Source organism: Oenanthe melanoleuca, chromosome 1, assembly GCF_029582105.1.
Source record: "Oenanthe melanoleuca isolate GR-GAL-2019-014 chromosome 1, OMel1.0, whole genome shotgun sequence".
Classification (NCBI taxonomy): domain Eukaryota; kingdom Metazoa; phylum Chordata; class Aves; order Passeriformes; family Muscicapidae; genus Oenanthe; species Oenanthe melanoleuca.
In genome coordinates, this window is record NC_079333.1 from 20,868,304 (window position 1) to 20,883,307 (window position 15,004).

The following is a 15,004-nucleotide window of genomic DNA, read 5'->3' on the forward strand; positions in this document are numbered from 1 at the left end:
GAACGGGGCCGCCGCTCACGCGGCCGCCGGGGGGCGCGCGCGAGCTGCGGAGGGGGCGGAGCTCCCCTGTTCTCCGGAGTCAGGGGGCGGGGCCTGGCCGGAGCTGCCGACCTGAGGGAGGAGGGCGCGCGCGTGCCCGCGCGGGGCGGGGCAAGGCAAGGCGGGGCGCGCGCGTGCGGCCCCGCCCCGCCAGGTGAGGTCGGGGAGGGGGGGTGAGCCGGGAGCGGTGGGGGGGGGGGAAGCGCTGAAGGGGCTTCGTTCGGAACTCCGGGCGGGGCTGGGGTGAGCGTGGCCCGGGCGGTGGGGATGAGCGAGGGGCACCGAGCTGCTGCAGCCTCCCGGGACCCGGCGCGCCTGGCCGCGGCATCCGAGCGCCGAGCGCTGCTGCCTCGGAGCCCCGCTCGCCCCGCGCGGCCGCCGCCCCGCCGCTCGCGGCTGCAGCTCGGAGCAGCGACGTGGCAGGAGGCGGTCGGCAAAGCCCGGCGGGTGTTCCTCCTCCGCCGCGGTGGAGGTGGCGAGGTGCGTGTCCCCCCGGTGCTGTTCGCCGCGCTCCGGCCGCCCTGCCGGCGTGGGACGGAGCCCAGCCCCGTTGGCCCTGAGGGGCTCTCCGTCCCCGCTCCTCCCTCGGCCGCTGTTGGGCCCCGGGGCCGTTAACGGATCGGGCGAGTAACGGCGGCGCTGGAGGCGGAGGACGCGGCTCCGGTGCTCGGCTCCGGCTGCCCTGCGCCTGCCCCGCCGCTGGGAACGAGCCGGCCCCAGGTCAGCTCTACGGGGTTGGTCTCGCTCCGTTACTGTAGCGCTTCTCCTTGCTGGGATTAGGAGCGAGAGCTCCTTAAAAAATATTAAAGAAAAATAAGCGTGTGAAATATTTAATCCTTTTAGCTAATCTGTATGCCGTAGTTGCAGACTTCTCAGGAACCAGCCTCCTTGTACCACCTTCAGAGTCCCTATGTATACATCGTTTATCCCGCTTTGACGGTCTTTGTAACGTATCCTTCTCCCAGGTGTTCTCTACCTGAAAGGAGGCTGTAGCTTAGTGGGGGTCAGCCTCTTCTCCCAGGCAACCGGCAACAGGACAAGAGGACACTGTCTTAAGCTGTGCCACGGGAGGTTTAGGTTGGACATCAGGAAGAATTTCTTCACAGAAATGATGATTGTATATTGAAATTGGAGGTGATGGAGTCACCATCCCTGAAGGTGTTTTAAGGAAAGACTGGACGTGGCACTTTGTTCCATAGTCTAATTGACATGGCAGTGTTTGGTCATAGGTTGAACTCAATTTTTTTTTTTTTTTTAATGAGAAAGCAATAGTTGTAGAACAAGATAATTGTTTGTTCTATGATGTAAGCATCTTTATGTAACACAAAGCAGTAAAATACACTTATTTTGTCTTGTGTAACCAGTTTCTGGAAGTAATGTTTATAGTGGATTTTTATCCTGCCATCCGAAGGCACTGACAGTGAGGCAGAAGAATGAAGTTGGAGTGCAGTAGTCGATTTGCCTTTTGCTCCAAGACAACCAGCCAGACCCTTCTGCTTGCAGGAGTGTTCATTACATTGGGCTCAAGTCGAATCCTCCTGATGAAGTATTCTGCCAATGAAGGTACTGTTGGGCAATACCCATGATGTACCTTGAATAAGAAAGTGTTGATGTTTGGGCTATAACATATCCAAAAAACCTACCTCTCCACCTGCAGAGTTCTTTACATAAACATTCTATTATCTTTATAGAGACTTGTGTTTCTGCACTGGAAAATTTCTGTCTAGCCAGTGGTCTACCATAAGGGTATAACTTGTGTTGCAAGGTGTATGATGTACCTTTAAAAGGTACAGGTGATTTATTTTGTAGCTAACTCTTCAAGAACAAGATTGTTTGTAAGCACTATTGGCGCACATGATTTGATTGAAATAGCTTTCTTGCAACAGGCTTAGGAGAGTGGTATCCTGGTGGGTGTGATAAAGCTGGCTGGTATTGCCAGTCCTTAGAGAAGGTTATGTCATCCTGGAAGCCATTTTTTTGTGAGGGTTAAAAAAGACCATATTGGTCCTTGGGGAAAACCTTCCCATTTTAATTTTTTTTAAAAAACAGCCATGTTCTGGAGTTCTTCTAAAAAAGTTCTGCTGTAAGCTGGGACCAAATGAGGAAAGATTTAAACTCAGAAAAGAGGCTATTCAGAAAGTTGTATATCATAAACTTTGAAACATTTATAACGGAAGTTCTGACTTTTGTGACTAAAATTGTGATTGGAATAGTTAAAATAGATTCTTGCTCTAATTATGGATGCAGGAGACAGAAACTGATTGTGTACTCTCTGATTTGCTGGATCCCACAGATAACAAGTATGATTATCTTCCTGCAACAGTGAACATGTGTTCTGAAGTAGTAAAACTGGTCCTATGTGTAGTGTTGGCACTCTGGAAAAGGAAAAAAGGTAAGTACCTATGTTTTAAATAAATAAAATGTGTTGACATTTTAAGATTTGCTGTCCTAAAACTTTTTTTTTAACAGCAGATGACACTCTCCACAGGCTTTGCATTGCAGGTGATTTTTGTCTTTTCCTTCTTTTCTGTCCCAATGTAAAAACTATGAGAGATTAATTTCTTAGCGTTTCAAAATGGTACAGAACAAATATTTAAATTGGAAATGGGTGTCAGGTACTGCAGGTTCATGTTAAATTGAACTGTTGGTTTTGTCTACTTCTTCAGGAAACAGTCATGACTCTGGCAAGCTAGTAAAATTTTCACCTTCACCATTTAGTACAGACTTACCTAAGACAGTAAATATATTCAATCAGTGTTTGCCATCATTGCCTACTGCTGATTGCATGTTTTCTGGTTTTCTTTCTTTTTTTTTTAATCCAGATGTCTAAGTTTTGCTGAGCTCAATGTGTTGGTGCTTCAGGAGAGGATTAGATATCATTGGGTAGTTTAAAATTTGTGCTAATAAAGTACTTTTGGCACCAGCTCTGTAGTAGTCTAAAGTTTATCACAGTCTTCCTCCTAACGTTTGTGTCCTGAATACCTAAATAAATGTTATTTTTTGTGCTTTGTCCTTTCTTTCTTCTTTTCTTCATATATGTTCTCTTTACACTCAGATCCTGTGCTGTGGTCTGCAAATACTGAGTTCTGGTTTATTTTGCGCTTCTGACTTTACTGGCTGACCTTTGGGTAGTCTATGAAGGAATCCACTGTCTGTGTCATTGTTCCTGTTGTAGATTTGATCAATAATCAACAGGAAGTTACACCCAGTAAGGATGTCACTACTGTGCAGGGACTCTGGGATACTTTTTGGCCCTCCAAGAAAGATTGACAATGGAATTTTTGTTCCCAGTGGACAAATGCTGTGATGGATGTAACAGGTTCTGTGATGTTTCTCTGCTGAAGCAAGGAGGTGAACACCATACAGGGCTGCTGCTCCAGCTTTGTGTTCTGCCCTGGAACACAGGTCCCTGTGTTGCCAGAGAACTGTGGAACCCAAGTATTTTCATCTAATGGTGTTCCTCAGAAGAGAGCAGTGGTACCTATTCTGTTACAAGGGAATGGGCTTACAATAATAGGATGTCTTTCTTACTGATTTCTTTCCCTTTCAGAAAAGGGTTGTATGGATAATCTCTCTGAATGTTTTTCCTGGAAGAATGTATGTAATTCCATGAAGTGGTCAATTCCTGCCTTTCTTTACTTTTTGGATAACTTGATTGTCTTCTATGTACTGTCCTACCTCCAGCCAGTAAGTATACTTATACTGGGTAAGGTGACTTCTAATGTCTTAGTGGGTAATGCTGCTCTTAGGCTATCTGCCATGGTTATTAATACTGGCAAGGCAACATGTAACTGAGGCTGTCTGCTGTTTTAACACTGGCAGGTGCAAGAATAATCTGTTATCTTTCCATTCTCTTGCTCACTGGTCAGTGTTGTCCAGCTTTCAGCAGAGAAGAGTCTGTATTTTCTCAGTCCAAAGTGATTAAGGGGATAGGGTAAAGTGCTTAAGAAGTTGGAAGGGGGTTTTGTACTTTTCTTCCTTTGCCTTCTTCAACTCTGTATTTCTCTTTCAATCCATTTGTTTCTCTTGCTGTTATTTGAACTGTACTTTTCTATGGGGCTTTTACCACTCATTGTATGTGACATAAAGTGAGTAAACATAATCTCACAAAGGGAGTAAGTGTAACAGAAACTGAGGAGGGGATGAAGAAAACTGACTTAATTTTTGCATTTTTTGTTGGTTATGTTTAGGTACAAAATTTAGTTGGTACTTTCTTCTAGCTACCCTCATCCTTTTGGATGAACCTGCATACGCTCAGGAAATTGTACAGGTTTTGTGCTTGCTTTTATTTTTGTATCATGATACTTTTTGGTTCAGAATCTATGTTTGCAGTAAGATGGAACCAGATGGTTTGTGCATGATATAAAATACTGTGGCTGTCCCTCTTGAACATTAAAAATAAACAGTTTTCTCCCTTCTCTGTCAGAATTTCTCTTTAAAATTTTGTTCTCTTAGGTGTATATTTCTGCCAGGGACAGTCCAGTCCAGAGTCTAGAACAGGACTCAGCTGAAAAAACCTAATAAAAGCAAGAGTCAGATATTCTAAAATAACATGCACAGCTGCTTGGTTCTGTGGTTTCTTGTATGGGGGTTTTTTATTGATGGGATTTTTTTGGTGGTAGTGGTGAGAATGATTTTTGTTGGTTTGTGTTGGATATGGTTTTTTGGTTGGTTTGTTTGTTTGTGGGTTGTTTTGGTTTGTTTTGGTTTTTAGTTTTAGGAAGGAAATACGGCTATAATATTAGTAGAAGCAAAGCCTGATGTGTAGGAGGTTACATAAATGCTATTTTTCTCTTAAGCAATTTCATTTGGTTTAGTTAAGGTAATCCTTTGTAATGCGCACAGCTTTTGTTTTGCATACACACACACACACATGTACATACAGAAATACCTTGTCTCCTCTCAGAACATGTGCTCTAAGATTCCTCTTCTTAGAACTTTTAGCATCTTTTAATTAGAGAAATTCTATTATGATTAGATGAAACTGTAACATTATTATGATAAAGAAGTATTAAAAGAGAAAACTAAATATCTTGAAGACAGAATTACTTGGTAGTCTACAAGACCATGAATGTGGAATGTGAGGATGCTTAAAAGGAAGATGGCCATACCTGACTGAACCTCATAATGTGACTTTAAATACAAAGTAGTTTTGGGCACAAGTAGTACCTGGGTGAGCAGTTGCTGTTATTAAAGAGTTCCTTTATTGATATTTTTCTGCTTGAAACTTTAGCTGTAACTGTTGATACTTTTAGTGGCTGAATTTCCCAAGGACTTACCTTTTGAGATTTTGCTTGTGGTGTGCAGATTAGTAGCATGGGGAACTTTGATATTCATATTCCTTTTTATCTAGGACAGAGGTCTCTTGAGGTTTCGGAGAACAGAGTTACTCAAAATTAATTTTTTAAACTGTCCTTCTAAAGATCCTGCTCATAATATTACCAGACATGTTGGATGTGGGGCATTGACTGTAAAGCAAAACCAGAGTGTTTGTGGAACACTTCAACTTTTTGCTTAAAGGCTCTTTTTTTCCAGAGTGATTTCTTCCAGATTTCCTTGTTTATTTTTTTTCTCCTTCCACAGTGTTCACGTAACATGAATATTTACTGAGTTTTAATTTTGCAAAATGGGAAATGAAGATGTGTTTTCTTAGGCAGGTGTCTCATAGTCAGTAAGTCTTCAGCTTACTTGAGAGCCTGTGTTGTGCTGTTTCATTAGAATTGTTTTTCAGTAGACAGTATGTTGGGATAAAGTGGAATGAAGATAATGAGGAAAGAGTCTGTGCTTTTCCTCTGGGTGAATGAAAAAGACACTATAGCAGAATTGGGAATAATGAGAAAATTCAATAAAAGGTCTGTGTTTGTACTCTTGAATCCATATATGCTTTTGTGTAAAATTATCTAAAAAGGTGAGTTCATTCTGAGGCTCAGTTGGACCAAAAGCTTCAGTTGCTTGGATCTTTTGTACATGTACTGATTATACAGGGCAATCTGGAATAATAGCCAGTTTGCAAAACACCCCCACCCTCAAAAAGAGGATTTTTTTTTTTTTCCTACTAGTGCTGGTGGATTCTGATCTTTACTGGTAACTGGAGTGCTTAAAAGAGCCTCTTCTCGGTCTGATGTCCCAGTATGCAGTGTCTAATGCAGACACAAAACAGACAATCATTGCCACAAGGTGTTTGCGGCTTGGGATCGTGGCCATAGATTAGAGCACTGAAGTTATTATATATAGTTATTCCCAAATTAAACAGAAGCTTTAATGTTGTCTTCAGTTGTACTTTGAAATAGATGACAGTTGCAGTCTTGAAAATTCAAGCCAAGCACCTCTTTATCTTTGATAAACTTACAGCGAAAGCACTTGACATACAAGAAGTTTGTTTTCTACAAGTGCCTTATCCAAGTCTGGAATTTCATAAACACCGCAAATGGCAGCCAGGAGTAGCCTCACCTTGCTTTATTCTTTGCTTATTCTCATTTTGGAGCAACTTCCTCCTTTGTGCCAACACAGCTGTTTTTGCAGCTGACTGGTCAGCCCAGCTGGGGAACTGGTCCGACTGAAAACTAGACTGTTCTCTGTTAAGTTAGTTTTCTGTTGCATTGGTTTCCTCACATCTTCATTTCAGTATAGCTTTCCCCATTGCAGTGGAGTCTGAGCTCTGTGGTTTTCCTGAGACTTTGAAATGGGACTTGAGTATCATTTTACAGGTGTGTTATTATACCATTTGGGTGAGGAAGAAAGTTCAGAACCAGTGCTTTTTCACTCTGGCACCTTGCAGGAAGATGAACACTTGAAGTCTGTAGGCTTTTGGTGTCCACAGTGTGTCTGTATATGTCAGAGTATAACTTTGTTCCTCTCCTTCTCTTTCAAGGCAATGGCTGTACTCTTCTCAAATTTTGTCATTATAACAACAGCTCTTCTCTTCAGGATAGTGCTAAAGTAAGTAGTATTTGCTAAAGTAAATGAAATTTAAATCTTCCTAGCTTTGATGAAGTTAAGCTACGTTTTTTTCTCTTGTCTGATGGGAACAGTAATTCTCTTTTCTTGCGGCTACACCAGCTTGGAGAAGTGGTTTTACTTTCTACGCCTTAAGGTGTAGGAAATAATATGTTATTAGGAGCCCCTTCATATGTCTACACATTTGGTCAACTCCAGTTGAAAACAGTTGAAATAATGATTATATAGTCATTGAATGGTAAAAAGAAAGCTTTTATTTATACATTAAATATTTTATTATTGCCAGTACTTCTTACCAGTCTGTTGCAGTTCTTAATTGAGTGTAAACATGGTCTAGTAAGAGGAAATGAGATACAGAAGAGTGAAAGATAGAGGTGTGTTTGGGTCATTATTCCTGTGACAAAAGCCAGACTATGTTCTGCTTTGCTGAATTTGTGCTCTTTGTAGTATGATTTAGATTCAAAAAAGGCTGTCAGGGAAATGGGTATTAACTTTACACTCTAAAAGTTTCTTGTGCTAAATATGGCATAAACAAGCATTTCCTGTAGGTGTTAATATGGCAAAACAGTGCCGGATGGTCTGACTAGAAATGCTTTTTCTCAATTTAGTTTTGTGTCTCTTGTGATGTCACAGTTCACTTAATCTTCCAAATTTTTGATTTTCACGAGGATAAACAGGCTTTGTTTGAGCAGAAAAGCAGTATAAATTATTGTAATAGTCTCATGAATTACATTTGTAGATTTATAAGAGTTGCCACCATAAAATACTAAAAAAGGGCTCCAAATTGTGGGATAAAAGAGCAGTATAGTGAATGTTTTCCAAAGAAAGATGGTAATTATTTGGATGTTTGTGCTTTTTTTACTTTATTCATCAGACCTTTGTTGCCATGGAGACAAGAGTAGCTTTTAAGTTGTTAGGCAATCAGTATCAAGAAATAACGTGATCTTGAACGGCCTTCCTTTTCCTTATTTCTTCAGAATACTTCATTTTGTACATCTTTGATTGCCAGATTCGGCCCCCTTTGCCCTAGAAAAGCATGTTGCATTTTGGCATATTACTGTATTCTGAAAAGATTTTTCTTCACACCTGTCTGTCTCCTTATCTGTGGCATGATGTCTTTTATATGTTTTATAGATCTGGATGTTCTGTCATTTAATTTATGCCACTGTGTTTCTAAATTTAGTGGCTTTTTTGTGTACCAGGCGAAGACTCTCTTGGGTACAGTGGGCGTCTCTGGTGATTTTATTCCTGTCCATCGTTGCCCTGACTCGAGGAACTGGAGGCCATCAGCACAGCTTGACTGCACATGGATTTCATCACAATGTGTTTTTTAGGCCATCTAACCACTGCCTTCTTGCTACTGGACCTGAGGAAACATGCGTGGAAAAGGGCAACTGCGCAGCACCAAGTTTCCTTCGTGGCTTCCAGTGGAATGTGACCAGTACCATGGCAGGAGCATTGAAGCCTCTTCGCCTCAGCCTGGGCCATCTGCTTATTCTAGTGCAATGTTTTGTGTCTGCCCTGGCTAACATCTACAACGAAAAGATGCTGAAAGATGTGGATCAACTTGGGGAAAGCATCTTCACACAGAACAGCAAACTCTATGCCTTTGGGGTGCTGTTCAATGGGCTCATGCTGGCATTGCAGGCTAAGGACCGGAGGCAGATAGGGAACTGTGGCTTCTTTTATGGGCACAACACCTTCTCCGTGGCTCTTATATTTGTCACAGCTTTCCTGGGGCTGGCTGTAGCCTTCATCTTGAAGTTCCGAGACAACATGTTCCATGTAATGACTGCTCAGATCAACACTGTCATCATCACTGCTGTGTCTTTCATCATCTTTGACTTCAGGCCTTCTGTAGAGTTCTTTTTGGAAGCTCCTGTAGTGCTTCTCTCCATATTCATTTATAATGCCTGTAAAGCAAGAGGTCTGGAATATGCCACTCTGCGGGAAAGGGGAAAACTCATCAAAGGAGATGCATGGGAGAGGTCAAGTGGGGTAAGGCATTTCAGTACTTGTCTCCTTTGGTTTCTCTTCTGTTTTACCTCCCTTTATGCTATGAAATGTTTGAAAGAACCAACTTGTGTGTGACTAGACTCATCCCTTAACACCACAGTTCTGCAGTATCTCTTAAAGTCTTGCGTATTGCTTTCCATATGCCACTTTTTGAAATGGTGAAACCTAGGTAAGAATTGTTTTCCTGCTGTGACTGTAGACAGTCTTGTGAGCAACTTCAGCTTTATACAAATCTTCTTTTGAAAGCTTTTTAACCAAGAGAATTTACTTACCCAGGGCATTCAGAAATTGGAATTGATGCTGGGAAATAATTTTATCTAAGAACTGGTAAGTCTGTGTAGCTTAGGCCACATAATGAGAAAGTTAACACATTTGATGTTAAGGTTCTTTCTACAATAGCAGTCAAAGATAGCTGAAGACAAAAAGGCAGTCTTTAAATACAGAGTTCTAACATGGTTTGGGGCTTTTCTTCCAGGCCTGCTAGCATTGTTTGTTCTGATTTGAACAGTGATCTAGTTACGTAGAAGGTGTTGGTGGAGGGCTTGCTCTTAGAGCTGTCATTCAGCTGAGCTGAGCAGTCGCCTGATGGGAGGGTTCATGCTTGCATGCATCAGCCCGCAGGTACGGGCGGGCTGTGGATGCTCATTGGAACCAGCAGGGAGCGCTGTCCCCACTGCCTGCCAGCAAACATTAAACTTGGAGATGTTTTTCAGAAATTCCACATGATGCCTTTTTAGGTTGTTGTTAAATGAGAAATGAATAACACAAATTCATGTATTTTTGGTATGCCAGGTGTCATCTATTTTAGCACTTAAGAGATAAGCAACTGTTATAGGAACAAATAGCACTATGTAAGCATGCAAAGGCAGCTGTGTCTTGGGCTGCATCCAAAGCAGCATGACCAACAGGTCAAGGTAGGTGATTCTGACCCTCTGCTCTTGTGAGAACCCAGCTGTATTACTGTGTTTAGGTCTGCTGGAGCGAGTCCAGGGCAAGGTGATTGGAGGGCTGGAGCACCTCTCCAGTGAAGACAGGCTGAAAGAGTTGGGGATGTCCATCCTGGAGAAGAGAAGGCTCCAGGGAGACCTTCTAGCATCCTTCCAGTACCTTCCAACCTAAACTATTTTATGACTGTATGGAAGAATGAGCTACAAGCTGTTTTAGGCAGCAAGTCACTAAAAAGTGTTAAAGATGCAGGGAATGTTTTTTATGAGTATGTATTTTCTAAACATTTTAACACACTAGTAAAAGATTTAAATTACAGAATCTTGATTTTGCTTTAAGTGATACTTTCAGAATAAGCCTTACTCTTCCCTTTTTTTCCATGGTATTAATAACAAGATGACTTTTGCTCACATTGTCCTCTTTTACTTCTGGTTCCCGTAGGATGGAGAAGAATTTGAGAGGTTGAACAAACCAAGCAGTGACATTGATACAGATGAAGATTCCCTCTAGCATGAGGCTGGCTTGGAGGAGTGCTATTGCTCACAGTGAGAGTTAATCCCTTGTCAACATAGGGAAGGCTTGTTTTTCCCCACTAACAGACTATTTGGAACTGTTTTGGGGCTGGATGTCAAACGTGGATGAGGACAATATTCAAGCTGTTTATATGGAGAGTTGTATTCCTTTGTGCCTGTCTCCTAGTGTCCGGGGAAATGGAAATCTGGAATGCCATTGTAGCAGCTGGTGAATTTTACATGCAGCTTACGTGGCCTAACTTTGAAAGAGCTTGAATAAAACAAAAGTTTGTTAAACAGTATGAATGCATCATCTTTTTTATGTGTGTGTTTAGAAAGGCTTTGTGTAGAGGCTTAGTTTGCACTGAGCCCACTACTGAAAACAAATATTATGCAGCTACAGTTATGCCCTTCAACATCTAGAGCACTGAGCAAGAGAGTGCAGGTGGTAATATCATCTGGTGGTGTTCTACCCTGGCAGCCTGATAAGGTCTTGCATTCATTTTGTAGAGAGAGAAGTCATTCTGCAGAGTGCCAGGCATAGTGATCTCAGAATTTCTGTTGAGGCATCTGCTGGACTTTGACTGAGATGAAAAATAGGTTCCAAATTATTCAGAGAATTTAGAAACAGGCAAGGGAACAGGGATGCCGATAAGGGATTCCTGGTATGTTTCTAAAGCCTCTCAGAGCAGTGGAAAAGATCATGGTTTATAATTTCCTCCCTTCAAAAATGTGTCTTTCATAGTTGAAAGATACTGTCAGAAGAATTCTTAAGATAAGCAATGAGTTCAGTGTCAGAGCCTCATACCAGAGTGTATAGTAAGCAGTAAGTGATGCATTTCTCTGGACTGAAGACAGTCCTGCCTTTGTTCCCCTCTGCCATCCTGTCCAGGCTCTGTGTATAAAGCTTATTGTACTGTATTGATGGCTTATTGCTATATTAACATACCTCCTGTCATTGATCCATCAAGAGGGGCAGTCTGTTTTCATATGTGGCCCATGGTTTATAACTATCAAGTTATAAACTATGAACCTAAAATTTCTATTATTTTTTCTGCATTTTTTAGAGTATATATTAAGAATAACTGTACAAAATTAAATTAATGTAGTGTTGTTGTTGAGAAATTTTTTTGCATCTAATTTAATTGTGCTTGTATGGCAGGCTATTTCAACATAAGAAATACTAGTTGTTTGCATCTGTACAGAATGAATAGAAGGCATATTTCAGTGTAAATTCTGGAAACTCTGTTGCTGTCACTATGATGTTGTATTTTGGGAAATGAAACTTAAAAAAATCCTCAAACTGTTAAAGGCTAAGTGGCAATAAGACTTTTTTTTTAATTTCATACAACCTTGCAATATATACCTGAGTTTGTTGCCTTTTTCAGTCACAGCTATGAGCTTCAGCAGGTACTTTCAAAAAAGAGTGAAAGTACTGTTAACTTTAGATTGCTTTGCATTTATGTGAGCAGTAACTTTTTACATGAAGATCCAAAGACCTTTGCCGTGCATTGAGTGAAAACAGAAATCAGCCATGATCGTACTTTTAAAGACAGCATCAAACTGAACATGAATGTCTTAGAAAACACTGTTGACCTTTGTACCTGAAATACCTGCATTAAGAGACAGGAAATATGGAAATGACTGATCTTCAGCTATTATAAAGTGCATTTAGTTCGTGCTGTCAACTTTTGTCCTGCTTAATGATTTTCCTTTTTGTAAATTTCTCTAGTGCTATCATGCTTATTTGCCAAAGTCTAGACTGCACAGAGGTACTGGTTATACAGCTGTTGATCCAGGTTTTTATTCATGCTACAGATTTTGTTCTATCTAACACATAGAAATCTTCCTGTTGTCTTCAGGTTGGAGGCCTCAGAGATTGTGTTGGATGGCCAGGCAGGTTTCTTGTTATAATGAAGGAGAACTGTATATCCCCTTTGCAGCAACAAGAATGCTTACTGATGTCTAAAAATGGGTAAGGATTTGCATCCACCTAGCAGTAACATAGGGTAAATAGTAACCCAAAGCATAAGGTGCAAATCTTTGCAGCTGTGCTATCCATGGCAATGGGTAAAATGTAGTGTGTAAGTGAGATTTGTTAGAAGAAGTCACTGTGAGCAATTGTCAGCTGGAGAGCAGCCCTGGTGAGCAATGGGGAGCAATTCTATAGAGATACATGTTTCAGATCATATGAATTCCACTTGATTAAGTAGTTCTGCTATATGGAAACTACTCCATGTTGGAAAGCTTAACTTATATTCACTCAAAATTGCAATAAGGAAATTTATGAGGATGTTTTTAGAGAGCAGCATTAGTTTGGCTTGTAGTCTTTCATGAATACACTGGGCAGAGTACTCATGCTAAGGTTTGATTTAGAGCCCAGATTCAAAGACATTTGAACTTAATTGCTGCTGAGGGTATTATGTTCCTCCCTCCAGGTTTGAGGAAATAGTTCACAAAACATCCCAGGAAGAAAGATGTGTTTGTGTTTCTCTTGCTTGTAACAAGTCAATTAAAGAAGTATTTATTTTGGTTAATTCATCTATTTTGTGGATGACATACTATGGATGAAAACAGCCATCTTGGAGCTGAATCAAATGCCATAAATACATATAAGAAAAAAAATTTTCTTTATCATGTAGAATCTTCCCACTAAGGTATGTTGAAATAGGACCTTAATCTGAGTAAGTCTGTCTTCTGAGTGATGCTATAGGGACAGATCCAGCGATCTGGATTTGATTTTTTTTTGCCAACTGAAGTCTTCATTTGGAGAAATGTAACTGCTGAATGCTTATAGCCTGCTAGATAACTACATGTTGCTGTTGAAAGGATATTTTGGCTTTCCTTCTGGTGTTCCTTTGTTCCTTTTGGTTCTTTCCTTTGGTGTTCCTTCAGGCTTTGCTTTTAGGTTTTCATAGGGAATAGTAGGTTGCAAAAGCAGGATTTTAAATAATAGCTAAAAATTTCTGGTGATTTAGAGTCATTTTGTACTGAAGGCAGAAAAAGTACCAGAATGTAGGATACAGAATCTTCTACAACTTCTGTGTATAGTTGGATGTGTAGTTTTGTTTAAGAGCCCATCCCCACCTCCCTTGATAAGTGGATAACTTGTTTTGAGTTTTCTTTTAAATGTAACCCCCCTGAATGCCTAGGCTGGGTACTTGACCAGTTTGACTTTGGATTTCAGACAGGGTTATTAAAAAAAAGGCCGTTTGGATCAGGTGCTGCACTCTTTTTGTTGTAAGTTAACCCTCCCAGCACAGGACGTTTAATTTACGTGATTTGTAGTGTGAGTTAAAAGGGCTTTCATTTAAAGACTTTACATGAAAACAAGATTACAGGAAAGTTTAAATGAACACCTGAAAGAAAATGCCCCGAGGGCGTTTTTCTTTCTGTCTTCAGGAGGCGCCTGTTAGGTGTCTGGTATACTTTCCTCTGATTTTGCTTTAGGCAAGGAAAGTTAGGCAGCTGACCTTGATGCAGTGAGCTCTTGTTTTCTGAAAGGGAGCTACAGGACAGTCCATTTTCTTCTAGAAACCCTTCCATCCTTTGATTCTTTTTGGTTTTTTGAATTTATCTATCCACTGCTTTCTGCTGTGGAAGTGCTATCATCACTGAGAGCTCAGAAGCTCTCTGCAGGCAGCAGTCCTCTCAAAACCAGTCAAATGCCTTCCCCTAGTTAGCTCCAGTCACCTGAGAAAGGTAAGTCACAGCTGTATCCTGCACAGCTACCTTGTGATAGGGAGGGCAGCCTGCCCCAGAGAGTGACCAGGTTTGCAAAGCTAAGGCCTTGTGATCATCTGTCTGCCTTTCTGACATTCAGAAGGGCAAGTAATGCCTGGCCTCTTGTGACTTATGCTTCTAAAAAAGCATCTGGTTTTGAGTGAACATGTTGCTTTAGCTGGTTTTGTTTTCATGTGGCAGGGAAAAAAAAATCAGGAAAATGCCAGAAATCAAAATGCAGAGCATGCTCTGGCCAGCTTAGAGCTCTCGCTTCTCCCTGTTCTGTGCTACTTCTGTGATGGCAGTACCCAGCTTGAGTGTCCTGTTGTGTGCATCTATATGTGATGTGCACCCACATCATAGATTATGAAAAGAAATGTGACTGGTCAGGCACACCTTTGATATCAGAAGTGACCAATGTGCCACTATAAAGGCTGACATGGTATTTTCACTTAAAGATATTCCACAATCTTTCTGCTGCATGTTTAATATTTAGAAATCTAACCCACATGGTGTTGGAACCATGGCTGTGCATGCAGTTCTGCCACTGGTTTCTGTAGGGTAGGATGATGCTGTAGCTCCAATACCCAAAGACATCAATGAGAAGGGAGAAAAAAGAAACATTTCTGAAAGTGTGGCAGAAATAGAGATGATTTAGCAGATTAAATTAATCTCAAATACTTCTATAAACATTTAATCCAGATCACTTTTATAGGGGAGGGTATGAGAAGAAGAGGTAAAAGAAAATTTGAAATTTAGAGTAACAGTTTAATTAAAAGCATTATTGTAGAGAGCTAGTTACAACTCATTGA

General features: G+C 41.0%; 1 protein-coding gene across 10 annotated transcripts; it reads left to right on the top strand.

Annotated features, from left to right (window-relative positions):
• Positions 1-80: 80 nt before the first annotated feature.
• SLC35A5 (solute carrier family 35 member A5) lies at positions 81-10,771 on the top strand. 10 transcript variants are annotated; one of them, XM_056500196.1, is made up of 7 exons: positions 81-193; positions 1,404-1,602; positions 2,333-2,431; positions 3,590-3,726; positions 6,911-6,978; positions 8,331-8,994; positions 10,399-10,771. In XM_056500196.1, the coding sequence occupies exons 2-7, from the start codon at positions 1,473-1,475 to the stop codon at positions 10,465-10,467; spliced, it is 1,167 nt and encodes a 388-aa protein (XP_056356171.1). In that variant the 5' UTR covers positions 81-193; positions 1,404-1,472; the 3' UTR covers positions 10,468-10,771. The 10 variants fall into 10 exon arrangements, with proteins under 10 accessions (XP_056356171.1, XP_056356190.1, XP_056356152.1 ...); XM_056500215.1 differs by having other exon boundaries at positions 1,451-1,602; XM_056500177.1 differs by having other exon boundaries at positions 82-198; positions 1,451-1,602; positions 8,199-8,994.
• Positions 10,772-15,004: the final 4,233 nt, after the last annotated feature.